Below are 27454 nucleotides of genomic sequence, written 5' to 3'. Positions count from 1 at the left end.
CGGCCCGCGGGCCGTAGTTTGGGGACCCCTGCTCTATACTATTAGTTTTAGAGATAAGCAAACATCATCAGTCAGCATTTCTTGTGACATTTAGCATTTTTAGCGACATCATCTGTGTGCAAAGTGAACATCTACTGCTGTGAACCTATGTTCAACAGGCTAAATGCTACATCAGCATGATAAACTAAAGATCATAACACCTGGAATATATTAGCCAAGATGCGTTACAATCCAAACAGTCCTTTGTTATATGAATATTACACACACACACACACACACACACAGGCGTGTAGTGGGATTTAAATGAACCTTTCCGCCGACACACCTGAATATAAAATCTGAATTACCTCCTTGGTTTGACAGCAATTTTGCAAAAGCCTGGTCATGAACCATTCATTTCAGTCAGGTGTGTAAGAACAGGAAAGTGTCAAAAATCACTTTTATTGTATTATTCACTATGACTTATAAAGAATATTTTAAAATGTGCTGGTTCATTTGTAACTCCAAACTTGAAACTACTGTGTTTTCTTACTTATTTATCATAATGCAGCTGCAACTTTATTATCTCCTCTGTAACACTTAACAGCTGGTGCAAACATCACACTATACAAGAGAACAATATCACAGTAGCGAAGAACTGCTTTGATATAATAATGGGTAAATCATTGTACTGTAAGCATCATGTCTGGAAATAATATATTTCTCTGTTCCCTGCATTTGATGCCCTGTTACAGAAAGTGCTGGGGACATTGTGATGACTGAAAAGAAAGAAAACAACCATGAAAATATGGAAAATCTAAATTGTAATTGAAATACTCAGCAACAGAAACAGAATTTACCTAGACAGAAAACTTTTTAAACTGATTTGAATATGGAAATGAACTTTCTGGTAAGTAAGATCAACTGGAATGTGTGTATAATTGAACTGAAATTACCTTTTTGGAAAGTGCCTAGAGATGACTTGTTATGAATTGGCGCTATATAAATTAACTGAACTAAATTCTCCATAGTCAGGTTTAATAAACAGGAGCCTCTAGGAGAACATTTCCCTAAATCACTACAAGCAGACACAATAGCCTCCATCACAGACAGGAAAATCCCAAAATGTCAACCAGTTCATGATATAAACCGGTTTCCAAAACCATTATGCAAGTTAAAAAATGGCTGAGGATACCTAAAGCGCAAAAACCCGATGGTTACATGTCAGCAATAAAAGACATTATGTATTCATGACTTAAATTAACATTAGCCAGATCTGGGATGGCATAAACTAACAAAGTTGCCCAAAAGACAAAGGCATAACGGTCAAGAAATAAAACTATAACATAAAAGAAGAACTAAGTAAACATTTTTGTGCAAATTACGGAGGATTACCGACGTGTTTATGACAAAAGTCTGCGCCTTATTGCAGCCGTTAAATTTCTTGGCTAGCTTAGTCGCCGTTAGCTCCAAGAACATTTCACGGACTCTCCGAAACAAACACAAGCAATGTTTGTTTACGTCTAATTGTCAGTAGCTGTTGGTGCAATAGCATATTATAAAGATCTAATGCCGTTCCGAACAACAACCTCATCAGTCCGCAAAACAATGGGTGGCAGCGGAGTGGACAGCTAGCAGACTGACCTGACAAACACATCAAACAAAGTCAGCCTGCTCGCTAGCTCAAGCTGCTAACTCAGCTTGCTAACTAGTAAATCCGTCTTCTAACAATATTTATATCACTTAAATTCACCTTTGTTCGTAGGGGACAACAGCACTGAAGTGTTTACTGTAATGTCACACACATGGTGATTCCAGAGTATTTACGAGCTTGTTTTTTAGGGTGGTGTTTGACAGACAGGCCCCAAACTAACTGCAATTTTGAAAGGAAGAAAGGCTTCAAGGTATTCATAGCAAAACGAGACAGACCGATGTGAAAACACGAGTGTCAGCCACTATAAAATATGTCCACAGGATGCCACAACACTGAGGTCGATGTGGTTAATATGCATGCATAGAAAGGCAAGCTAATCGAGAAAACAAAGTTATATTTAGCTAGCCACCATGCTAACAATGCTAATATCATCCAGCTAGTTCAGTCAGCAAAATACAAACAAAATGATTCCTACTTACATTCATTTAAAACCTCCACCAGCTCGGCGCAGTTTTCACACATTGTTCATGAAGAGGGCAACTGACTGTGCTTACTCAAACCATTGCACTGAAAACTGTTGTTAGTTGTTTTGGAGATAAAAAAAAAAAAGAGGCCCAGTGCAGGGAGTGATTGGTGAAGGTTACTCCACTCAATGAAATCAAACAGCGGGGCGGAAGACGTGCTTTGCATCCGAGTGAAGACGATGAACACCGAAAAGGTAAGAGGCACTGAACGGTAGAAACCAACACAGTCACCAATCTGAGCGTTAGTTGGGAGAAGACTCTGCAGCCATGTTGAAAAAGGAGGGGAGGGGGGTCGATACAGCATGTAGGTAGTTCGGGAGTTTCCGTGCTCTCTTCGTCGGTTCGTTTTTGGCTCAGCAGTCTCGCGATATTTCTTAAACAACCACTCTTTGTCAGGTGATCTCAAGGACATCGTAGGAATATTTTTCCTAATTTTTTAAAACTTTATTTAATAAAAAAAAAAAAAAAAAAAGTTTTTTTTCCCCTCATTTTTAATTAACTTCATTTATGAGCAAACAAAAATCCAATTCAAATAAAAATATATAAATACAGTACATAAGAAATCAATTGAATGGGGGTATATATATATATATATATATATACACACACACACACACACACACACACACACACATTTGGTTCTCATTGACCCAAATATACAAAAAGAAAACTTAATTTGCCTTTTGTAATTTTGTAAAATTCTGCAATGTTAAAACTTGATCAAGCTGCTTTTTATTGTAATCTCAAGGCACTGGATGGTTCAAAAATACATTATAATTTGAAGAATGGGCATACAGTTGTTTTGTAAAAATAGCCAACTTTATATGGTACTTGGAAAGGTTTACAAACAGGATGATCTGCACACAACCTTCAGTTACACCCAATAGCAGAAGCAGAGCTCCAACCCGTTTAAGGACAAAAAAGCAAGAAACAAAAAAATAAAAATAATCACACTGACAAAAAACAAGGACCGCGCTATCCTTGAGCATCACATTCATTCTATTCAGTGCACAAAGCACTTTTGAAACCGAGCAATCTTTCACATTAACATGGCAAAAGTCTTAACATTATATTTTACATATTAACAAAGAGCAGGAGTTGAATCTATTGAGTTGAGGGATTAAAACTAACCTTTAATTTTTTTAAACTTCAAGCAGATGTAAAAGAACCGTGTTGCCAATCAAAGCTTTAATAACAAATTAACAAAAGATGGCATGTTACACACAAAAACCTTTGTATAAAATAAGATGGTAAAGGAGAAAGAAAAACATACCAAAACTGATGGCGATTCTCATTTACATATAAACATTGATTTGGTCGACAAACAACCGAGTGCCAGGGTTCTTCCTATCGGCCCAAATTCTCTTTCCAAACAATTTCAAATACTTCAAAATACTTGAAAAGAAAATCATTCATGAAGAAGCATCCTCGCGGCTCTGAGCTTGTTCTTTTTACGCTGCAGGTGATTTAGTCGCACATTTCCTCTGGCAGCTCATGGGGGTTCAGAATGCCAGGCACAGACATCTGCAGCTTGTGTTTCTCCTCCTGGGCTTGGCGAAGAGCCGATTCCCGCTCCTCCAGGAACAGGTCCGTCGTGTCCTCACCAGCAAACTCCTGTTGGACCACCAGAGATCAAGATCAGAACCGCTCAAATCCAGCTGCTAGATCTGAAGAGCAGGCTACTGGAATCCAGTAAATTATTTTACTTTTATCCTTTTGAAATTTTCTTTCCAACTGGATTTTAGTTATAATTTGCCTCTACATAACTATTTTAATAGTGTTTTGCTTCTAAAGAGAGTATAATATCAGACTATTTATAATGTTTCAGTAGATAATCTAAACCCAAAAAGAATTGGTCTGAAACTGGTTTCGAGTTAGAATGCTGATGGAATTTAAAGTTGTTTCATCTTCACATATTCAACTAAAAAGAAAAGAGAAATCCACTTCATTTAACGCCTTTAGTTTAGTATTTCAGAGCTTCGATTTTGGGTTTAATGTATCCAAAAAAAAAAAAAGTACAAAGTTTGGCTTTAAAACTGTAAAGCTTCTAATAAAACCTATATGCAAAACTGAACCCAAAAAGTGAATAAGTCAAATATATATATTGTGACAGATGGATTAATAATAGAACATATGTCTCAATTTTCAATAATTTCACAGAACGATCCAGAACTGCTCAGCATTCTGGGAGATGTAGGCAGAGGAAAAGCTTTATCTGCTCCACCTCTCACAACCATAATTTTAAAAGTATTTTTGACAATTTAAGAAAATCATATTTGTGTACACTAAAAAGGTACACACTGTTTTATTTTAATTTTTATTGAATTTATTTAGCTTTTTTCTGACTTTATTTTTTCTACTTTGTAGCTTTTAAGACCTTAATACCAATATGACCAATGTCTGCGGTTATTTTTTTTATTTTATTAAAGTATTGTGATATTTGTCACTGTGTTAAATATCCTCTATGTAAGGTTTGAAATAAAAAAATAAAATAAAAAAAACCTAAGCAAAGTTGGTGGAATCAACTACCTTGCTCACTCTGGTTACCTAGCAACCTGCCAAGTAACTTGTGGTTACCTAGCAACTAATGAGTAACTTTCACAGCAGCAGTTTAATATTTCTCCACTGCTTAAAACTAAAAAGATATCTGGATGAAGTGGATAAAATGATTACAACGGCTCAAGAGGAAATTGTGGCTAGGTAATCACATTAAACCCCAATAAAATATAAAATTTTTTAGCTTTAACAAGAGAAAATACAAACAAAAATGTTGGAAGGGTATAAATACTTTTGCTAGACGCAGCTTTCACTGACCTTGATCTGCACAAGGAAGTCCCTTAGGTGCTCCTTGAAGGCTGGGATGTCCTGGTTCAGGCTGAACAGACCGGTTACAAACACCTTCACCTGGGCACTGCACACAACATTTCATCAGGGTCAAGTGAAGAACATTTCCAAAAGGAACAAAACAACGAGTTTATCTTGTAGCATGTTCCTTACAGTTTATCTGACATTTTATCCAAGTATATAAACTAAAAACTATCCTATCACAGCAATAAATGCATTTAGCTGTGCAGTCCATCAAGAATTAGCAGAAGAGAACCATTTACAATACTTTTATCAAAAGCCATATTTTGATGTTAACTTGAAAGAAAAAAAATTATAATTTAGCAGAAAATGTGAAAAATACAAGAGATTTATGATAACTTGAAAAGCACAGCCAATTCAAAAGAGTAATTAGAGTCAGGCGTCACAAATTAGAAATCATTAGATGTACTGAAGCTTACATAGCCCACTAGGGAACATGGAAAATATTTATTTTCCCACGCAAAAGTATCAATTACTAATCCATTCTTGTGACATCTTGAATACTGAAAGTCTTTCGGCTACAATATGAAGTTTATGTAAGGCTTTTACACGTCCTAATATCTTGTTTGTGAGATATCTGAAATTTTCTATCTTTTTTTTTGATACAAACACACATTTAAGTGTAAAAAGACAGAAGCAAAACAAACAGACCAAACATGAACCTGCTCTCTCTCCTCTAAGACATAAACAGAAACTTTCTGTAAGAAAGAAAAGAAAAAAAATGCATCCAAACTATTTGGAATATACGAGTCATTTTCAAGGGTGTAAGATTGCAGTTGACCAGTCAACCATTTTTCTGCATCAAAAAGGTGAGAATGCTTTAACACGTTTTCACTGAGGCTCTTTAAAATATAACAGATTTGGAACACATCAAGAGTCCACCGCACTGAACCCCATTGAAAACCTCCTGGTTTTTCCACCAAACATTGATTCTGAACTCTTCTTAAGTTAAAACATTAGTGTTGTTTCTAAATGAATATGAACCGTTTTATTTGCATTATTTGAGGTCTGAAAGCGCTGCATCTTTTTCGTTATTTTGACCATTTCTCATTTTCTGTAAATAAATATTACATTTTTCCTTAGAATTACATGTCAGTAGTTCATAGAATAAAGGAACAATGTTCATTTTACTCAAACATGAACCTATAAAATGGAAAATCAAGAGAAACTCAATTTTAAGTGGTCTCAATTTTTTCTAGACCTGTATGTGCAATTTTAAATTGACATTTGTCGTCACTGTGACTGCATACAAAACAAACCAAGGTGTATTTGCCAATTTATTGCGAGAGAATGCAAAAGAAAAACAATATTCATCATCATGTTGCCTAATTGATTCCAGGAGCTGGTACCTTCTGAATGAAAATATAATTTCATTTCCTTTTCCCAGTCTAACCGTGTTTATTTCACATCCTAATGGTCAGACACCAACACGTGCAGCAGAGTTGTGACTATTTGGTTTCTTACTCTTGTAAATGAGGGAAGGCCATCTTGAGCAGGTTGGCGATGTATTCCTGAACATGCAGCTGGTTGTTGGTGGGGTTGGTGGTGCTCAGAGCAACACTGACTTTCCCTTCTTCCACCAAGTTAAACATGTAGGCCAAGATGGTGGCATGCATGGTCAGACCTGCAGACAGAAAGAAGCAGCTCATCAGTTATAGAAATACAAATAAAAACATGGCATCTTATCCTGAGGGAACTGGGTAATAGGCTTATACAAGTAATCAAATCTGAATATGAGGAAAACTTTAGATTGTCAACCATCAGAAAGTGTAGCAACGTACGTCAAGGTCAGCCTCGTTTACCTGCAGTGTGTGACGTATCAGTGACCACAGAAAAGATGTGCTGCAAGATGTCACAGAAGTAGGTCTGGTAGAAGCTCTGTGCTGCTGCCTCTTCTGCAGAAACATTCTGCAGGAGCGTGTAGAGGATCTGCAGGCCTGGAGGCGATCAAACAAACAAAGCTTTAACAGCAGACATTCATTTGAGAACAACAAAAATCCATCACTAAAAATGACAACTGCAGGTCCATCTTTTAATCATCAGTTACAGGTGAAGAATATGACAGAATAATAAACAGAAAAGCAATAACCGAGACTGGGTTATCATTAAGTGGTCTACATTTGCGTGTTTATTTCAGGGGTATCCAAAGCAGAAGGAGGTTTTTTTCTTGGGACTAATTTTCTGTGACGTCTCACTGCAACTCAAATATGATACAAATGGATCCAACCTGTTCAGGTGGCTGATCCAGATGGAGATTTTTATTTTTAATTAGGGCAAAATTATTGAGGTCAAGTTAAAATCTCCTCACAGAAACGTTAGGGTAAAACATCAAGTGTTTGTTTTTTTTAATTACTACATTTTTTGTATCCTGTAATTTAATTTAATAGTAAATAGGACCAGATTTACACAGTGACTTTTACTCAAAACCAGATTTTGGTGCATCAAAACAATTTACCAAGCAAACTTTTTTTTTTTAGCAATTCAAGCACGCAAAAACCGCTGGCATTTAAGCCAAAAAATAAAAATACATAAAGACTGCATTAGATTAATTACAATATTGCACTTTTACTTTATTGTTATGCAGGCTAGAAAAACAAAAATGTGATTTCAGTGAGTTTAATTTTTAGATACAGTTTGGACACCCCTGTTTCATTCAGCTCTAGTTTATGTGGCAGCTAAAGTTAATCAAGCAGATTCCACAGAGTGGAACGTGTCTAAGCCTGTTGTAATATTAATCAATTGCCTGATAAATTAAAATGAACCCAATAATTTTCATTTGCATGATTTGTTCCTTTTATTCTTCTTTTTTTACCAAAAACTGAACGACAAGTCTTCACTGTGGCGTTTTGGTTTCAAATAGCTCTTAATTTGAATGACAATTATGTTTACAGAGACTTTCTAATTCATTTTATTTGTTCTTTTATTTACTTTAGATATTTAAAATGTTTTCCAGTTTCAGTGTTAAATATTCATTCAAATTTAAAGTTTATTGATCTTTGAGAACGTGTTATTGCATTATCATGCCTTTACCATTATATTACTTGAAAATGGTCTCAAAACAACAACGTTGTCATTTATCGTAACATTTGGGAGAATTTACCATCCAGGATAATTCATTGCGACAGGCCTACCTGTGTCAGCCACGTTCCTCATGGTGTGCTTGAAAGCCCAGATGATGGAGTCCAGAATCAGTTTGAACTGGGCTGGAGCAATGGCCAGAAAGGCGGGGAAGCACTGGGACGTGGCAGCTTGGAGCAGGTAGAAGAAATGAGTTCGGTGCTCCGGGAATTCTTCAAAGTCCTGAGAGCAAAGGAGAAAACCAGAGCAGAGCTGAGGTCAGCACAGTTTCCAGCAGCACTGAGCTCAGAGCGTTAATCCTCTGCAGACCTTGTTGATCATGTTTAAAGTGCACTCAAAGACTGCGTCGAAGATCTTCGGGATCTCGCTGGTGATGTGAACTCCCAACTTGTTGACTATAGTTGCCATGGTGCTGAGGACTTCAGGTTCTCTTGCAGCCGGGACGTTCCTCTGGTAATCGATGAGCACGGCCTCCAGCAGGGGGGGCACAAAGTTCTCTCCCACCTTAACCACAGACCAACAAACATCTTTACTGTTTTCAGTTCAATTCTGATACATCTGTTTATGTATAACACTTGTCTATTTTACTATGCCAGATTGCATTATTTCAATCTGTCAGATTAAATAGTTATATAATCTCTTACTAATTTGTATTGCAGCTTAAAGAGAAGTGCAGGTGAAATGTCATCAGGGAGAAAACCAAAAAAAAAAAAAAAGTCTTAACTGTTTAACCTCATTTAAGCACTGTGGGACATATATAGAACTCCCAGAATGCATTGCAGGGTGACATTCAGGGCTGTTCCCCATTATAACCAAAGCCAGAATACAGGAGACTTGCAAGATATGAATATTTCCAATGGAAGAAAACATTTCTTCCCAAGAATAGAAATATATTTTAGCTTTTTAAGAAACTATTTACATCCTAAATGGGCAGAAGTTCAAATTTTTACTGAAGCTAAAGATATCTGCTTTGACTTTAAGTCCCACATGGGGTTTTAGAAGTAACTTCTACATGAAAATATAATCAAATAAATCAAGAATAACTCCATAGCTAACAGCTCTAAATGCAAACTTTTGGTACCCGTGTATAGATAAGACACCAAAATATGTTTATCCAGTATAAGCACTGTTATAACTGTTACCGTGCCTGATTTATTAGTGATAAATATGGTACATTTTAAGTTTTTTTTAAAGATTTTTTTGGCTCTAGTGGCCGTTATTTGACAGTCAATCGACAGGAAAGTGGATAATGAGAGAAGGGGCAGACATGCAGCAAAGGTCGCCAAGGCCGGTGTGATGGCAAGCCACACAGGGTGAGATCCACATTTCATTAATAGTTAGTTTTCACTTTAGTTTGTTTTGTAAGTTTAAGTATTTATATTTTTTTTTCCACCTTCCAATGTTTATATGGAGTGCACACGTATTAACACTGCAAGGTCGAAATTTATTTATGTTGTATTAATATTGTTTTCTTTGTTTGAGTTACCTGGGTGTTTGGCTCCCCTTCCTGGTGGATAAAAGGCGTGGCAAAGGGCTGAGGTTCCTAAAGTACAGCTGATGGCCTCATTGGACTGAACCACCTGTGTCATGCTGGGGGGGGATGTTTTTGGGTTTATTTTATTGTTTGTGTTAATTGTTAGGTGGCAGCCATTTTGTTTTCCCCTATTGTGTCCATATGGTTTAGCTAAACCTGTATTTAAATCCCCTTCTGTGTCATTTCAGTAGGTCAGTTTATTGTTTTGTCAGTTATGTCTTCGTCTAGTAATTTATGTTGACCTCTTTTATTGGCATGCCTGTTTAATTGTTATGTTAACTTTTGTTCATATTTTTGGGTAAATAAAACCCACCCCTTTTTGAATTCAACTACCTGTGTTCTGCGTTTTGTACTGCCTGGTCCCTGACAGCCGGGAATCGAACCTGGAAAGCCGAGTCGAGGACCAAGGCCTCCATATGTGGGTTGTGCCCAACCCCTGCGCCACCACAGCACATCCAAATATGGTACATTTTAAGTTTTTTAAAGCCTCGCCTAAATAGTTATTTAAATAAATAGTACAACACTATAAATAACCAAGAGAAAACCTCAGACTTATGTCTGCACTTTTAACAAAACTTTAGCAGATCTCATCAGTACATTAAATTTACATTTGGTTTGGTTTTTACACTATTTTTTGTTGTTAAAATATGGTTTTGCTATTCTGATGGGCTCTGTGCACTTAGAAACAAAATGTTGGCTTCAACATTTAGAACAATGCCTCTCTCTATAAACTGTGTTGTAAGAAAGGAAAAAAACTGATAAAAAAGGGCAGGAAACAAAGGGCAGCCTCACCATCTGAGGGTCACTGGAGCGACTGACCCAGCCTGAAATCAGCTTGAGCGTCTCCCTCTTTACTGTCCTCATGCTCCTTATCAAAGGCTGCTTTGTCACCATCTCGCCTACACAGATGTGAGAAAAACAAACAGTTTGAATGAATCACCATTATCAAATATAAATACCAAAAACATGAGAACAAAGGTTAGTCAGCTGACCATTGGTCTGGACGGCCGAGGAAATGTTTTCACTCAGACATTTGTAGACGTTGAGCATGTCCAGATAGATTCGACCCAGCTGGACGACAAAGGGATGTCCGACAGCTTTACAGGCCCGGACGTTGGTCTTCAGGATGCTGCCGAGCTGGCGCACCGTCTCTGCATCCTTCAGAATGTCCACATTCTGCAGCAGAATCCAGATTTTAGATGCAGCACACACTGTGACACAGAACCCTTAATAAAAACGATTTCCTGATGTTGTTCTCACCTTGGTGGCTTGCTGGATTATGCTGTCCCAAACCTGGTTAGGGAGCAGCATGTACTTCTCTATCAGAAGCTCCTGAACCGCCTGGTCCGTCTGAGCGCCGATCATGTAACCCACGGCCTCATAAAACGTGTGAACCTGCAGACAACGCAAAGGAAGGGTTAGCTCGATGTTCCTGTATGTTTTTAGTCACACTGATGGTGTAAAATGCTTTCAGACTGACCTGCTGAGGCTGCAGGTCGCAGATGATTGTGTTGATGTTGCTGAGGATCTCGTCGATGAAGGGCATCACCTCGCCCACCTGGACCTGAACAAAATGACGGCGGCACTTCTGAGCAATCTTGATGAACGTGTCACAAGCCATATCCTGGACGCCATCATGAGTCTCTGCAGTGAAAGAGCGTTACAAAAAAAAAAAAAGAAAAATTAATTCAAATGTTAAATCATGGAGATGCAACAATGTTCTCTTCATGCTTTAAAGGGATCCACAATTAGTTGCAACAGTAAAAACACTGTAGGCTGTTTAGTTTTTTATAAATTTAAATAAAAATGTTGCAAACTTTGCGATACGCAACATTAAGCACTTTAAATATAAACTGGAGCAAACTGAAATACAAGGCAACGCAGAAATGATGAGGGGGAATAAAGATGAAGACCAAACGGAGGAAGAAAAGAGATTCAACCAAAGAAGCTGCTGTTTGTGTGGCTGCTGCTTGGAAACGCTAATCCGACAGGAAGCTCCAGTTTCTAAGTCGAGCCGTTTAAAGTCAGAATGAGGATCAAAATGTTTTCTAAAACATATTAGAACGGAGAATTAAAAAGGCTTAACGATGCTACAATGTCACTTAAATATATTAATTTGTAATCTTTCCAATTGTTTTGATTTTTGTTAGCTCATGCTAATGGCATTAGCTTGTGCTAATACATTAAAGCAGTACATCACAAGCTGGTCAGGTCTTGTCTATCATGGCACATAGAAACTAACATTTTTCAGGCCTTCACAACCTTGACTTGTTTTTTTGTTTATAAGCCCTTGTCCACTATAACCTCATCATCGGCCCAGCATGCATTGCGCAGGTGAAAGAAAAAAACGGCAACCTCCATTTTTTGGTGGTGAAAAATAAAGATCTACACATTTTTTTGAATTATTATGAGTCTTCACACATCACAAACAATAACTTTTAGGTTAATAGGAAAATCACAGCTTATTTAAGCCAGCATGATCAACTGGTCATGGATGCTTTTAAAATCTAACAATAAATATCCAGACTGGTATGAAACGCCATTTTGACTCACCATGCATGAACTCAAACAGCTTGTTGACGACTGTCTTGAGGAACTTCCAGTGAGCTCGCAGGAAACGGGGATACTGACCCACGATGTACATGATGTTTGACGCTATTATAGCCTTATTATCTTTACCCCTTTTCTGCTCACATAAGCCAAGCAGGTCCTGCACAGATAGAGTTACAAATACTGTCAAGAACTGGTAACAACATTATGTAGTTCTTACTAAACAGAGTTTCTTCACTGCATCCCACCTTAATGACAGTAACCAGGAACCTCTTTTCGTCCTCCTCATGCATCGCCCCGCTTATAGAGCCGATGGCCCAGCAGAGCATGTTCAGGTTCCTCCATGACCACTCGGTGCCGTTCACCTGGTTGTGGAGCTTCTCTGTCATGATTCGCTCAGTGTCTGCGTAGTCCAGATGTGTCAGATATACTGCAGGGATTCAGACACAGGGAGAAATAAATAAAACAGCAACACTGTGTGACGCGACGCAGACTTGATTCAAAGTTTCTGTAGGTTTCAGCAATTGAGACTTTTTAAGACCTTTAATGTCACAGTGAATGAAATTTATGACTGAAAGAATTATAAATACAGGGGACAGTTGGGGAAACTTGCTGCATAAATATCAAGCATAGCAAAAACTCTGAACCCGGCTTGGTGCCCACAAGAGGTGCTAATTAGCTAGCTAGCTAGCGAGGGTATATTAGCAGCAAGTTACTGGTAACCTCAATGGAATCAAGTCACAGAACACAGTCAAGATGTCTGCAGGTGACTCAAAGTTCTGCCTGACAGAAAAACTTTGGGATAAAATAAAAAGAAAAACATTAAAAACTACTTTTAAATGAATTTGATACATTCCAAGGTCTTAGTTTAAGACTTAAAGTGTGGACACAGTAATTCTGTACACATTTTGTTGTAAATATAGTGAAAAAATATGGAGGCACCAAACAAAAAGAAAAAATCAAAAAGGCACTTTGTACTTGTGTACTAGAAAAACATTTAGATAGCTACATTAATACTGCTAAGATGAAAAGCAGCAACACAGTCTTGACCCACAAATGTCTAACTACTCACCAAGAGTTTCTCTCATGTTCTTGTACAAATTGATGGCGTCTGTGTCCTTCATGAACTCTCTGACCACCTCGCCCTGATCATTCTCCACCACCAGCACCTCCTCTGGTTTGGCCATGCGGCTCACCATCAGCAAACGCACCTGCAGGAGGAAACGGACCGACGTCAGCAATCTGTGACCGCCTTCGAGTCATTCAAGTGACTCAATGAGCTGTTTAATACATGCATCTGTACAACAAAACATCTACGTAGTGGTCAATAGAAACATGATCAAATAAAATAGGATTTAATGCTTCTCAAACATGATTTACCATCAGAGTAAAAAGATTAAGCTCACCTGGGACAGCACAGGCAGGTAGAGATGTCTTCGAGGAGGAACGTCAGACAGCAGAGGAGTACTTGAGGTGGAGAATGGGCTTTCTCTGTACAGTTCTGCTGCCAAGTGGTTCCAGTACTCAAGGCAGATCTTAAAGATCTCCGTCTCCTCCACCTCCGACACCAACAGCATGTAGTGCAGGGCCTGGAGAACGGAAAGAGTTTGAGGAAGAAATTAACAGAGATTACTTCATTGAATCTTTAATCTCTTTGGAGATTAAAAAAATCAAAAAGCAGCAAAAACAAAAAAAGAAAAAAAAAGAAAAAGCCTTTGTAGGGTTTGCTGGAATTTATTTTTTCTAAGTAGGGCTGCACAATATGTGTAAACATTACAAGGACAACATCAGGTAAAATATACCAGTTTTCTTCTTACTCTGTGTGAATTTTAGCATTTTTGTCATGTCATTTATATCCGGTGTGAGCTTTTAGCATAAACATTACAACATAAGAAACTCTTAACATATATTTCCCAACAACTACTGCCCTCTAAGCAGTCATTTGCAATATGAATATTGTGCATACTGATGTTGTAAAAATGATATATTTGTAATATATTGTGCAGCCCTAGTTTTAGTTTTATCCACTGGGGAAATGTGTTGCTTTGGTTCAGGTAACAAAATCTGGAGCCCATGAGCAACAAAACTTAAAAAAAATAAATAAAAACTGTAGGCTGAAGGTTAGTCCCCATTTCTCTTAACCACAATATAGCAGAACTAATGTGAATCATACCCTTGAGCTTATGTTTTTAATTAAAGTAAAACCAGGAAAATGAAAAACTCTCGTTTCTTTTTAAGAACAGAGACGGTTCAGCGTTTCTACCTCCATGAGCGTCTCACGCAGGTTGGGTCGTTTCTCGACCAGCTGCCCATGTTCTTTGAGGAACGTGCAGAGAAACAGACTCAGGTTCTGGATGAAATTCTGCTCGTCGTCTTTCCCGTTGGCATACGCCACTTTGATGTTAGTATTCAGCGGCAGCATCTAGGCAAGCAAAGGCACCGGTTTTCACTTTGGTTGTAAAACAACCAGTCAGTGAACTGCAACATGGTAAAAGTGGCGCTAACCTGTTTGAGCTGGCTCATGGTGAGAGTGAACAGGTTGACAAACTGCTCCTCGTACTGATTGACGCTCACTCCAGCAATCTCTGTCAGACATTTCAGCGTCACGTTGCGAAACATGGGAACGTTCAGGAACTGAAGGAGTAAAGAAGGAGAAGGTCAGACTGAGACACATCACCTGACCCAGGGGAATGTTGAATTTCCTCATTCATGTTTGCTGGTTTACCTTGTAGACCAGAGTACTGATGAGTTTGGTCTCAAATATGTATCCTAAAGGAATCCAATTTAGAAAACGCAGGAGAGTCTCCAGAGTGGCGTGGACCAGAGGTGCATTTTGGGAGTTTTCCTTCACAGAAAAACAACAGAGGAACAATCGGTGATTATTCCGAAAGAAACTAAAATAAAAATACTGAGAAGTCTCCAGACTTTTGACAGTCTTACCATTACAAACTGGCACAGCTGGAATATTTGAGAAAACTCATTGCACATGCTAAAAAAATGAGAGAGGAAAAAGCATCGTTAGTGACAGTAGGATTAATAATTTAAGATAAAGACGTAACTTTACAATCAATAATACTGGTGTTATCCAAACAATAGTTTAATAACAGTACTTATTAAACTAAGTACTCACAGAATACTTAGTTTAATAAGTATTCTTATTATTAGTTTAATAAGAATACTTATTTGACAGAATACAATTTAATCTTTAAGACTATAAATGACTAAACACAATAAATGACCCTACAAAATTCAACGAGGCTTATTGAATAAATAAACATGCAAATTGACATTTTGTTATCATCTGACTATTAGACGAACCGCAGCTTTTTTAATAAGTCCAACTTGAAATGAAGTTTTCAAGCCCAAACATTTTTTCATCTGTTATTTTTCCTGAACCAATAGTTAAAGACTTTAAAGGACTCCCCGCTTTAAATGATTTTTTAAATCAGTAACCTGTCTTTGAGGTGTTTGGCCTTCACTTGTGTCATCTGGCCACTGGAGAAGTCGAACACTTCTTCACTGAGGAGCTTCAGGATGATCATGTTGTTCTGACAGAGGCTCTCACTGGTCCGACTGGCACCAACAATATCACTGATGAAGGTGGGCCAGTGTTTGGGCCATTCTTGTTTCAAGATCTAAATAGACCAAAACAAAGAATCGACTGCCATCAACATTCTACGCTTGTTAGTTATTGTGTCTGTCCATAGATTTGAAATCGTTACCTGTACGAGAATCATGTTGAGCTTTGAAATATACACCCCTTCTTTCTGCAAAACAAATATCAAAATTGCAGAATTAATAATGAGAGAATGACTGACATGTTTTGTGTGTCAAAGTTCAAGATTTCTCTATGACAACAACTTTACCTCCATGTTTGCAGGGTCAGAGGAAGTCTTGATAATCAACCCAACAACATACTTTTTGATTCCTGGAAAAGTCACATTTTATTAGCAGATGCTCACCAAACAAATGCAGACATGACTTGTGTTGGAGAGCTAAACAAACACCAGAGGTGGTCAAGCCCATTATGCAGCATCAGAAGTAAAATTTACCTTCACACTGATTTCTTGGAAGAATCTTCCAGCGTGTTTTGATGACTGCCTCCAGAATCTGCAGCGCATAGTACTGAGGAAAATGGAGAGATACAACTTTAAACCAGGTCTTTAACCATGAGATCCAGTGAACAGCGAATAAAGGAAGTAACACAATGCAGATTTTCATTATCTAATATGTTCAGAAAGTAAAATCTGCACACAATTTCCACCTTTTGTTTTTGTCCCCTTTTACAATGAATAGATAATCTTGAGCCATTGTTAGGAAATACAAAGAACTGAGGAAATCAGGCTCTTGAAGGGCACATTCCACAAAACCAACAAACATTAAAATGCAGATATAAACCAGTAAAAACACTGAAATTAGCATGGAAAAGAGTACTGGAGAATAACCTTCCATTTTAACACTGGACAGGAAAAAATTAAACATATAATTGTAAATATCCCCTTTACAAAATCCAAATATTTTAAGTTCATACTTTAGTCTTCATATTTTGAGAGAATTCCAGAATGGTATCAACCCTCGTCCACGCATCAGGATGGTCCTTCAGGTTTGTTAACACTTCTTGAGCCACTCTTTGCTACACAAAACCAAAAAAATGATTAATATTATATCAGAAATGCAGTAATCAGCTCTGGTTGTTTAATTACCACATCAAATTCTGTGAAAAAAATTTATTGTTCAAGTCTGCATAAGAACCTTGTTATTCCCCCCACACAAAGGCAACGCTGACAGAAGAAAATGTCCCTCACCTGGTTACCGATGTCATGGTACATAGAGTTGACAACACTGTCCAACAGGTTGATGTCCAGTTTCTGATTGAAGTCCAGCAGTTGTCTGGCTGGATGATCGGCCAACATGGTCATTTCAGCTGGCATAGAGCTTCCTGTGGTGTTTAGGAAAATCTAGTTTAGATAAAGACTGGCAAAACCTCAACTTCATAGTGCCATAAGACAAATCATAATACATGTATCTATATTTACAAGTGGAATTTAGAGTAAAATGTGTATGTGTATATATATATAAAACTTGGAGGAGGAGATTAACTCAATCTAACTTCTCAAGTCTTAAAAACATGTTGCAATCCAAAAGCAAACACAATGAAGCGTAAGAGACGAAAAGGTAAATGTTGTAGCACTTTGTGGGATGAGTGCCTAAAGTAGCGATATTTGACAGTCAAACGATTAAGCGGCCTAATGGGAAACGGCGCCCCCGTCTGGCAGCACAGGAACACAGAAAAGTGTCTACGAAAACCCAAAGCATAGACGTGTTTTATAGAATAAAAATAGTTTAACCAGGAAAAAGGGTCGCTTAAACTCTAGCCGCATTTCTTTGACTTTTCTATTTATCGCAGCATAACAAGAAATAAGTCAAAAAGTTTTATTATGAAACTCGCGGATGCTAATATTAGCCCACGCGAACTTAACTATTTAGCTAGACGATGCTCGGGATTTACTTACCTGGTATGTGCAGTCCACTTGTCGTAAAACCAGTGTAATGTTGCTGAATGATCTTGTAGCTGGAGCTCGGAATGCTAAGTGTCTTAATACGTTGAAAAGTATGTAGCGTTATCTCATTGCGACCACTGATGCTACACTGCAGCTAGCACTTGCTAGCTAAAGGCTAACGCTAGCTTCCGTAGATGACAAAAAACAACCAACGCCTAGTTAAAAATGGCTTTCCGCAGTATCCTTCGACTTACTTTAAAACTACCAGTAGCGCACAATCTTTCTTTTACTCAGTCACTGTGAAAAAGAAGCCTCTTTTCAGCTATCGGCAACTACATCCGACTGTAACAGCTAGTATCCCTGCTAATGGAAAAGTCATTGATGATTTAGATCTGCTGGCTAATAAATCGTTGAGCTAAGCTAACAGCAACAATTTCACGGAGTCACAGTTGGAGCGATATTCCGAGTCATAATCACGAAGTGAAATAGTCTAATTTTATTTCTTTTCCAATTTGCACATTGTACGACAGCAGAGATGTTTTAGGTCGTGGAAAAGTGCTCTTCCTCTAAGCTCATGCTTCCAACTGCAGACCGGTTAGAACCGGTTGAGACCGGGCTATTCATTCTCGGTCTTTCGGCCCACCGCGCGCCGCGTAAAATTTGGATCATGCTCCCGCCCACTAACCACGCGATTGGTTCCTTCGCTATTGACATCACACTGTGCGTCACACGAGGCGGAGTTGTTCATCTGTCGCTTGTAAATTCTTTATATGGTGCGACATGAGCAAGAGCTTGCCAAGAAGAGAAGATTTGCTAGTGCACTGCTCAACATGTGATGAATTTAAATTTATTTTTCTTTTCTAAACTGTCTTATGTAATAAATGTGAATTTGATCTAAAATCAATAAGTGTAAGGATGCCTTTTGTATATCATTGAACCAAGTAGGTATTTACTCTAATCTTTATGGGACGTTATCGGACTATAACGTTATAGGATTATTCACTCGAAATAGTTGTAAAGTTGGAAATTAGTCATTCTTTGTTGAAGAGCATGAATACATTTTGGAATATTTGAAATGTCATATGTCAGCAAGGGGTGATTATCATAGTGTTACCAGGAAATCAAAACCTAAAAAACTATTAGGAAACCATCAACTTCAGAGTTAAATTTAGTATTTTTTTAACAGATACTAAATATTAATCTTATGTTATGTATGAGACTTTATGTTGCTTTATTTTTCAAAATTGTTTTATGTTGTTAAATCTACAACTGGGGACATGCACTGCAAATTAGCTAAGGTTTACCGCTAAGGTTTTCGTTTATACCTAACACTTGTCCCCATGCAAATAAGCAACAAAGAAAATAAGAAAGATGTGACAAAAAGTATGACTGACTAATCTGACTGACAAATTTTTCATAATTCTGTAATCTGCTGCTTCGTAGCAAAGTTTACCGACCTTAGGAACTACAAAAGTGACATATTTTCACTTTGCATAACAGTTCATTAGGAGTGTGTGTGTTAATAATTGCTTGTCCTTTGTGTCTCAATCTCAAACTGGTGACATGCTCACCTCTTGCTCAATAACTACGACCCAAAAAACCTGCAAGCATAAGACTCTACAGATGGATGGGTGGATTCTTTTGCAAGGTATAATTCTCAAGGTGTGGGCAAAACATATGACGTATGGCTGTGAAATGTATCCAGCCTATAAATAACAATTATGAATCCAACTTTTGACATTAATGAAAAGTGAAACAAGGGAGAGATTTCAGAAACAATCACAATGGCAGAAGAATTCATGTTTATTTTTACAAACTAAAATTAAAATTACAACTCCGTATCTATTGCAGAGCTCATGAATAAAAGCATTTGTCTACATGCATCTTAAAGTCGTCAGTCTATTAATTCTTGCTGCCTATCGTCAACTTCATGCTCGCTGTCATCCGAGAAATTCTCATGATCGTCTGAGTAAGTGTAGCTTTCATCAGAGTAGTGTGGATGGTCACCATGGTGACCGCTGGCGTCTTCACTCTCGCGGTGGCTCAGCGAGGCCTGATCACTCTTCTGCTCCTCTCGTTCTTCGTCATTATCAGAAGCACAATTAATGTCTTCATCATCCAGGGAGACCTTTCTGTAGTGAACAGTTTTAAAGTCGGCTTCTCCCTGATCACTAGTAAAACAAAAAAACAATCAGCAGACAGAAATTGCTAACAATATTTTTTTATTTTTACACTTCTTAGCCTTTAAATTAGGAATGATTAAATGCTTACCTCTGGGTATTGTCAATGGTTGATGAGATTTTGCGCTCAGACGCTGATTTGCCCGCCTTGCTGCTTATAAAGTCCTCGGTCACCTCGGATCCCTGCAGGGTTTCGATGTAATGCTTCTCTGCTGCCTGCTTAGCATTCTTCTGTTAGCATGAACAGGTTAAAAAAGGAGAAATTAATGACTTCTTAACTAAAGTTTTGTTATCGATAAAATCATTTTTTAATGCCTGTGTTGTTTTTATACAACAGTGTCTGTGGAATCACTGTTTAAAGAGCACACAAGAACATTAAGGACTAAAAATATGTTCACCAATTACATGTTAAAGTATTTATGTATTTATGAAATTGTAATTGTTCAGAGAGAAAGTAAGAGAAAAACAATGAAACAAAGAAAGATTTTGAACAAAAACAGTCACAATGTTACAAAAATATAGTTTAAATAATATGAGAAAAAAGTTACATTACAATAAAGTTGAAATAATACAAGAATAGGGTCTAAATATTACCAGAATAAAGTCGTAATATTTTGAAAACAAAGTAGTAATTTTATGAAAACTCAAAAAAAAATTCTCATTAAAACTTTTTTCTTGCAATTTTAAGATGCTCTTCTAGTAAAATCAGCAGACAGAAATAGCTAACAATATTTTTTATTTTTACCCTTCTTAGCCTTTAATCAGGAATGATTTAAGGCAAATCATTTAGCCTTTAATCATTCCTGATTAATCATCTAATCAGGAATGATTAAAGGCTCAGAAGGCAGATTGTTCTGCCAATCTTTGTTGGCAGAACAAAGATTAAAACTGTATCTTTGTTCTTCCAACATTGTAACAGTATTCTCAATTAAACAGAAATTCTTGTAGTCTAGGCCTAATATTCTGTTGTACAACTCACTGAACGGATGATTGAAACAAACAACACTTTTTGAAAACATTTTCTGTAATTTATAATTTGTTTTTTAGAAAAGAAAGCGAGGGGGAAAAAAGTATTAAAATTGGACATTAGATTTGGTAGAAAAAAATCTGATTTTATTTTTAATCCATATCGCCCAGCCCTAATTATTTAATATAATAACCTTTGCAAATATTGGCATTATTGAAATTGAAACTAGTCTTTATTTTGTAAATGCATACAAATGATGGGCGTGTTTTTGCTTTGTGCTGACACTCACCTGTGTGACCTGCTCCAGCAGCAGCGGCCTTCCTTGCACTCTTTCTCGCATCTCTCTGATCTCCTGCCGATATTCCCTCTTACGCTGAATGTCTTGTTTCCTGTCGGGAATAAAAATTCAGTGTAAGCCTTTCGCAATAAGCAATGGATCAATTAGTCGCATGATTAATTAAAGTGAGCTCAATCATTTTTATTCTGATGATTAATATTTTTGAAGGGCAATTTTGTTTACAGAGAAGTCATAAGCCATTTCATGTGTGACTTTTATTTCCTTTTTATTTATTGTTTTTGATTGTTGTGTTTTATTTTTATATTTAACATATTTTACAGTTCCAGTGTGGTTCTGTGCAAAATAAAGTTTATTAACCTTTGAGAGGGCAAATGCACAATATTGTGTAAGCATAGGAGACAAACTAGTAATCACCCAAAATCTTGGTATAGTGAAGGACTCTGACCTGAACATTCAGGGTCACATAAAGACAGTTACAAAGTCGGCCTTCTATCACCTGAAGAGCATTTCAAGGATTAAAGGACTGATGTCTCAGCAAGACCTAGAGAAACTCATCCATGATTTTATCTCTATTTGCATTGATTACTGCATTAGTCTCCTCACAGGTCTGACTAAACAAATCAAACCTCCAGCTGCAGCTGACCCAGAACGCTGCCACTGGAGTTCTGACTAAAACCAGGACGTTAGGGCACATCACCCAGTTCTAAAGTCGCTACACTGAGAGAAAAGACTTTAAAATACTGTTAACTTATGAATCACTGCTATCGTCATAGCAACCTTCCAGACCTCTCAGGTCTTCTGGTTCTGGTCTGCATCCCAAGAACCAGAACCATTCATAGAGCAGCAGCATTCAGTGTCTATGCACCACACATCTGGAACAGACTTCCAGAAAACTGCAAAACAACCGAAACGCTGAGTTCCTTTAAATCCAGACTAAAAACCCCTCCCGTTTTAGAGTTGGTTTTGAAACATAATGAATGAAACATTAATCAACTATCTGGCGTATATTAACGTTTCTAACAATGCCACTTGACAAAATGGAATGTCTGTTACTGGTTTTCACAATTGGTGACTGTATGACGTTTTAATGTTTTCACCATGTAAAGCCATTTGAACTGGCTGGTTGCTGTAATATGCTATACAAATTAACTTGATTGATTGCCTGATTGATAAGTGACATTTAATCAAACAGGTAAAACCACTGTGCACACCTGAACTCTTTCAGTTTGCTCTTGTTGGTCTGTGAAAGAGCAAGATGAGGGTCATTTGCTTGGGCTCGTTTTAAAACCATCCTCTGCAGCTTCTTTTCTCTCTCCCTCTGCTTTTCCATCCAACGCTCCTCTTCTTCCTCTGCCTTCTTCCTCTGCTCCAGAGCTTTTCTACAAAAATAATTGCAGTCACAGATGGAGGAAGGTTCGGAGGAGATGACTTTGGCAAAAGGAAGGGCAGGGGGAAGCTATTCTGGGCTGGAAGCTGTTTTAGGACAGACAGCAGGTGTTGGGGTGGGGGTGTGGGGTCTGTTCAGGACCGCTAAACGGGTCATCAGAGTTCAGAGCCTGTCACTATTTCTACTATTATGGTGGAATCCTTTGGGGTCTTAATTTGGTACCTCACAGCTTCGTGACGCTTTTTAGTAGCGTCTGTAACTTTGGCAGGAAGCAGCTCCAGACTTCCCGACAGGGACGAACAGAGGCTTGAGTTGGGGGTCCGCGCCGGCCCAGGGCTGATGTGGGGCCAGCGCAGCAACCGCGGGCTGCTCTGGTCCTTCTCGATGTCGGCCAGAATGCGCTCCCGGTGCGAGGAGATCTGGGACGTCTTCAGCTCGAAGGGCTCGCACGCCGTCGTTGTCTTCACGTCCTTCCGCTTCTCCAGCTGCTTTTGGAAGCGTCTGTAGCTGGCGTTGAAGTCGGGCACCTCTCTGTTTATCTGAGGCTTGTGGGTAAAGCCTTCGCCCGGTTCGTGTTTGGGCTTCTTCCGATCATTCAGGCGCCGTGTGAGCATGCTGGGAGGCTCTGAGGAACTCCGGAGCAAGTCCTGGACCCTCATATACTTCTTGATGGAGCGATACAACTCGTTCTCCTTCACCTGATCCCCTGACGCGGCTGCATACACGGATTTTGGCACAGGCTTGGCTTTGAAAGGCTTTATCTTCTCGCTGTCGGCTTGTTGCTGCTGCTGCTGCTGCTGCTGCTGCTGCTGCTTCTGCTCCTTCTTTAGTCTCTCCCTCTCCAGGAAGCTGAAAGGCTTTTGAAGGGCTCGGAGGTGCCGCGTCTCGCGATCTCGCATGCTTCTCCGTTGCTCCTTGTTGCGCTCCTGCATCTCTTCGTAAACCGGAAGGTGGACGTGTGCGGGTACGGGGCTGGCCCGGAACTGCTTCTGGCATTCTGTCAGCTCCTCCAGCTGCCTCTTCAGCTCCATGTTCTCCCGTTCCACCTCAGAGCGGGTCTTTACGCCACGCTTCAGCCTCTCAGCTTCACGCAGCGTCATGTGGAAGGGTTTTGGGACGGTCACGTTGGGTTTGCCGTCTTCCTGCTCACTTTTGTCCCTTCTCTTCCTCAGTCTCCTCTGGTCTCCAGGCGCGCTGTGCACTGAGGAGGAGGACATGCGGTGGTTGTTGGAGGGAATCTTGAAGTCCTTCCACATGTTCTTGATGTACTCTTTAGGAGAGAACAGAAGGCCTTTTTCCACCGTGTTGCTCCAAGCTTCATTTTCGTCGGATGAGTCTGACTGCCCAGAGATCCAGCGGAGCTCAACAGCGGAGTGCGACTTTCTCAAAGGATGATGTGAAGCTGCAGGGTTTAAATTTGACCAGAGCAGCCTGAAAAGAGAAAAGAGACATTTTAATACAGCAACTGAATATTATTCTGATATTCTATCTGGTAGAGGTGGGAAGAGTACACAAAATTGTACTAAAGTAAGAGTAGCTCTACTTCAACGTATTTTTACTCAAGAGTAAAAAACTATTTGGTAAAAAGTCTGAGTTACTGATCAAATTATCAGTTATTTAGCATTTAAAAAGTACATAATCAGACAGACCAAAACATAAAGTTAAGTGGAAATTTTGATATTTTAGGGATCAAAATTACAATAATTCATTATAATATAAAATCAAGCAAAATATTTGTTTTCCAAATAAGTTTCTTTCAGTAAACTCACACTGGGTAGATTATTCAGAAATTTTACTCAAGTAAGAGTAGTGATAATTACCAAAGTAAAAGTAAAAATACTCCTAAAAGTACTTTTTTTTTTTTCAAAAAAGTTACTTGAGTAAATGTAACTGGTTAATATCCAACTGTGGCAACGTTGTGTTTACAACTTACTGAACGGGTGAAAATTACCTACAGTACAATATTCACAAACAAATTGTACAGATGCCTTATAAACAATTTATAAACGTTTGGCTTTTTTACATGCGTTGTAGGGATGTACTAACTTTTTTTAAACCACTGCAGATAACCAAAAGCTTTTTAATTCCAAAGACCAAAAACAATAACGTAACTGGACATAAGAAAGGCTGGTGAGGATAAATGTAAGGCTGTGACATTATAATACAATTCATTAAGATTCTATGTGGTAAAACAATAACAATAGTGTATAATTAAAATGAAAAAACATGCATGTTTTCAAAAGCATTTTATAAATTTAAATCTGATTAGGGCTGAAACGATTAATCCGAATAATCTTGATGAATTGATCATTGCAATTATCATCAACTAACTTATTAACTGATTAATTGTCAACTGGAGTAAAAAAGACTAATTGTTGAAAGAACAACACACTCAGAGCAGTAATTAAGTCAAAACTGCAAAAACAATATATACATTTTGTATTTAGGATAAAAAAAAAAACTTTGCAAATATGTTCAAGCCAGAACTTTTCAAGTAGCATAGTTTTAGCTTCACCAAGTTCAAATTGTGTGAAAAAGAAAGAAAATCCCTTTTAAGCTACTTTTGCTATCAGTTATTAATCAGTTCAACTAAAAATATTAAACATAGCAGTCATATATTTTATTGATGCCAAGTGAAACAGAAAGGGCTGAGCTTTCCACGTGTTGATGTTAAAAGTATTTTTCAGCTGTAGCTGCATTAAATTGTTGCATTTTAGGCAATAAATTTTTATTTTTTTTATTTTAAAAAATAAACTTAATTATTTATTTGCATTTTGGGTATTTTCAGTGTTTTATCAAGTAAACTTAAGTGGTGAAATAAAAAATTTTGCAGAATGTATACTTTTTTTCCCCACTCATTCACTCAATTAATCATCAGAATAGCTGTACATGCTTTTATTTTCTCATCAAAATTATGGACTTCTTGTTTAAACTGTTCTGTTATACAAGCAATAGTCTAACAAAAAAACCAAATAAACGAAGAATTTATCATTACAATTTTTGCTATTTTGTCTATTTTAAGCTGTTTAAAAGTGTGAAAGGACAGACAATGTAACTGTCATGACACAGTTTGAAACCACTTACCTGTGCCCTGGCTCCAGCGTTGCCATATCTAAGGGATCCATTGACCTGAGCTGCAGCTTTTGTTGATACATGCTTTCCAGCTCAGCCATGGTGTGCAGATGGGCCTTTTTGAGCTCCTCCAGCTTGCTATAGTATTCCTCGTTAGAAAAGAAGATTTTACTCAGGTCGAGGTAGTCTGCTGCTGCTCTATGATGGCCGCCCCCCATGCGAGGATCTTCCTTTCCCAGATAGTCGTCATAACAGAAATCCGATCCCAAGTCCTCGTACTCCAACTGAAATCATAAAATATCACAAAAAAACAATGCAAACTCACATCACAGGTCATTACTTGCAACATGAAAATATTTGCCTCTTATTCCAAATTAAATGAGCCTCATTTTTTAAATTGTGGGACTACATTTGCAACGTTTGAACAATGCAACCACTGAGTGACGCTAAGGCTCCTGCAGGGCTAAGCCTATTATCCCACTGCGACAGTGACAAGGACCAGATGGTGAAACAGAAAAAGGCAGTTTAGTCTAAATAAGTTCAGCTGATGTTCAGATTTAATCAGGTATTTGGTTTTATTACTACAACCTATAATCAGACATCAACAACCTGCATGGGGAAAAAAAGGCAGATTTAACCAGAGGACAAACAAGAGGTTGGGATTATCAACTGAATGTGACCTCTAGTAATCTATCCATGACGGAAATCCGAAAATAGTCAGGAAAACAAATTATGGAGATCAAGTGTTTTCCATGACACACATGAGGTCAGAGCAGGTCCAGTCTAAGTTGTGAGTAGTCTGGCATTTAAAATCACATCTTTAAATATATATTAAAAAAAACATTTCAGGTGGTACATTAGTGAGCCACTTCTGATACTATATATTGAAAAAATAATTTTACCCCTATAATAAAAGCATCCAGCTGACACATTAGTCAATTTAAGGGGATTTTAAAACCTGCAGTCAATTTACAATTTAAAACTTCAAGGACTTTTACAATTTTAGATTAGCAATAGAAACTTTTTAATGACAAATTACACTAAATACCAATTGTATTAACATTTTCCCAACGCACATACTTCCTTCTCGTAGTCCCGGTTGTCCAGGTGGCCCATGGCCGAGTAAGGAAGAACTCTCTCCCGCTCGTATGAAGCTAAAGGAGCCTTGGTGTGCGGGTCAACCGGCGTTTTCAGACACGAAGTCACCAGGACGTTCGTACGGTGAGGATTCGCCATAACGGTTGGTCAAATTTGTTAAAGTTACTTTGAAAGTTAAATTTGTTTATGTTAAATAAAGTTATCAACGACGGAGACTAGAGGAATCAAGCAGCGTAAAGTGAGCCTAGCAACGGGGAAGCTTGGTTGCGAAGGAAGTGACGACATATCAGGAAGTAATAAAACGTCAACGCAAATCTTTTTCACATTTTTAAACCAAATTTGTTTTCAGAAGTGGGTAGAGTACCCAACAATTGTACTTAAATAAAAATAGCTCCACTTCAACATATTTTTACTCTCGTAAAAGTAAAATATAGTAAGTAACTGATCAAAATGATCATTTAATATTTAAAAGTTACACACTCAACGGACTAACATTTAAAGTTAAGTGGGAATGTTGGTATTTTAAGGACCAAAATGATAATTCAAATTTAGGTAACAAAAAATAAGAAAATAAAGCACATTTAAATTTCTTCCAAATCAATTTATTTCTGTATAAAACTCATGAAACTGCAGGTGTGCTTCTTTGTCTGGTGGATTTTTGTTTATTTTTCAATTAGCGGGTAAAGAATCCAGAAATTATACTCAAGTAAAAGTAACAATACTTCATAACAAAATTACTCACGTAAAAGTAAAAAGTAGAGCTCAAT

The 27454-nt window shown here is 37.9% G+C and overlaps 3 protein-coding genes and 1 long non-coding RNA gene across 4 annotated transcripts in view; 1 reads left to right on the top strand and 3 right to left on the bottom strand.

Annotated features, from left to right (window-relative positions):
* The window catches only part of usp34 (ubiquitin specific peptidase 34), a 76207-nt gene extending 73736 nt beyond the window's left edge, over positions 1 to 2471 (bottom strand). Inside the window, exon 1 of the mRNA XM_007570485.2 lies at positions 2113 to 2471. Coding sequence (XP_007570547.1) covers positions 2113 to 2155 — 43 coding nt within the window. The 5' untranslated portion in view covers positions 2156 to 2471. The remainder of the gene's footprint in view (positions 1 to 2112) is intronic.
* LOC107838472 (uncharacterized) overlaps positions 1 to 10065 on the top strand; it is a 17367-nt gene extending 7302 nt beyond the window's left edge. Inside the window, exons 3-4 of the long non-coding RNA XR_001664540.1 lie at positions 4665 to 4668; positions 9283 to 10065. This is a non-coding gene — a long non-coding RNA (uncharacterized LOC107838472). The remainder of the gene's footprint in view (positions 1 to 4664; positions 4669 to 9282) is intronic.
* On the bottom strand, positions 2871 to 18360 carry xpo1a (exportin 1 (CRM1 homolog, yeast) a). Its single transcript, XM_007570483.2, has 25 exons — positions 17698 to 18360; positions 16990 to 17123; positions 16716 to 16817; positions 16237 to 16309; positions 16051 to 16112; positions 15907 to 15951; positions 15638 to 15819; positions 15125 to 15173; positions 14910 to 15029; positions 14690 to 14818; positions 14448 to 14606; positions 13591 to 13773; positions 13257 to 13395; positions 12433 to 12614; positions 12188 to 12344; positions 11115 to 11278; positions 10895 to 11029; positions 10627 to 10810; positions 10427 to 10533; positions 8410 to 8604; positions 8154 to 8322; positions 6825 to 6959; positions 6487 to 6646; positions 4972 to 5068; positions 2871 to 3771 (listed from the first exon to the last, which is right to left on the bottom strand). Exons 2-25 carry the CDS (start codon positions 17113 to 17115, stop codon positions 3625 to 3627), a joined length of 3201 nt encoding a protein of 1066 aa, XP_007570545.1. The 5' UTR covers positions 17116 to 17123; positions 17698 to 18360; the 3' UTR covers positions 2871 to 3624.
* A 1104-nt stretch (positions 18361 to 19464) lies between these two features.
* On the bottom strand, positions 19465 to 26939 carry fam161a (FAM161 centrosomal protein A). The gene is made up of 7 exons (XM_007570481.2): positions 26670 to 26939; positions 25602 to 25873; positions 22740 to 23948; positions 22342 to 22509; positions 21122 to 21221; positions 19957 to 20096; positions 19465 to 19856 (listed from the first exon to the last, which is right to left on the bottom strand). Exons 1-7 carry the CDS (start codon positions 26823 to 26825, stop codon positions 19580 to 19582), a joined length of 2322 nt encoding a protein of 773 aa, XP_007570543.1. The 5' UTR covers positions 26826 to 26939; the 3' UTR covers positions 19465 to 19579.
* Between the last annotated feature and the right edge of the window lie 515 nt (positions 26940 to 27454).

Source organism: Poecilia formosa, unplaced genomic scaffold (genome assembly GCF_000485575.1).
Source record: "Poecilia formosa unplaced genomic scaffold, Poecilia_formosa-5.1.2 Scaffold262, whole genome shotgun sequence".
Taxonomy (NCBI): domain Eukaryota; kingdom Metazoa; phylum Chordata; class Actinopteri; order Cyprinodontiformes; family Poeciliidae; genus Poecilia; species Poecilia formosa.
The sequence above is the reverse complement of the archived record's forward strand: the minus strand, read 5'-3'. Positions and strand labels throughout refer to the sequence as shown.

What these genes read in the sequence shown, in the direction of transcription:
- xpo1a (XM_007570483.2), bottom strand. Translation starts at nt 17,115, where the DNA reads ATGCCAGCTGAAATGACCATGTTGGCCGATCATCCAGCCAGACAACTG. An exon ending in AGCTGTGCCAGTTTGTAATG is followed by an intron (nt 15,030 to 15,124) that starts GTAAGACTGTCA and finishes TTTTCTGTGAAG; the next exon opens with GAAAACTCCCAAAATGCACC. An exon ending in GCTCCAGTGACCCTCAGATG is followed by an intron (nt 8,605 to 10,426) that starts GTGAGGCTGCCC and finishes TCTGTGGTTAAG; the next exon opens with GTGGGAGAGAACTTTGTGCC.
- fam161a (XM_007570481.2), bottom strand. Translation starts at nt 26,825, where the DNA reads ATGGCGAATCCTCACCGTACGAACGTCCTGGTGACTTCGTGTCTGAAA. An exon ending in ACCGGGACTACGAGAAGGAA is followed by an intron (nt 25,874 to 26,669) that starts GTATGTGCGTTG and finishes TTATGATTTCAG; the next exon opens with TTGGAGTACGAGGACTTGGG. An exon ending in AGCAAACTGAAAGAGTTCAG is followed by an intron (nt 21,222 to 22,341) that starts GTGTGCACAGTG and finishes TATTCCCGACAG; the next exon opens with GAAACAAGACATTCAGCGTA.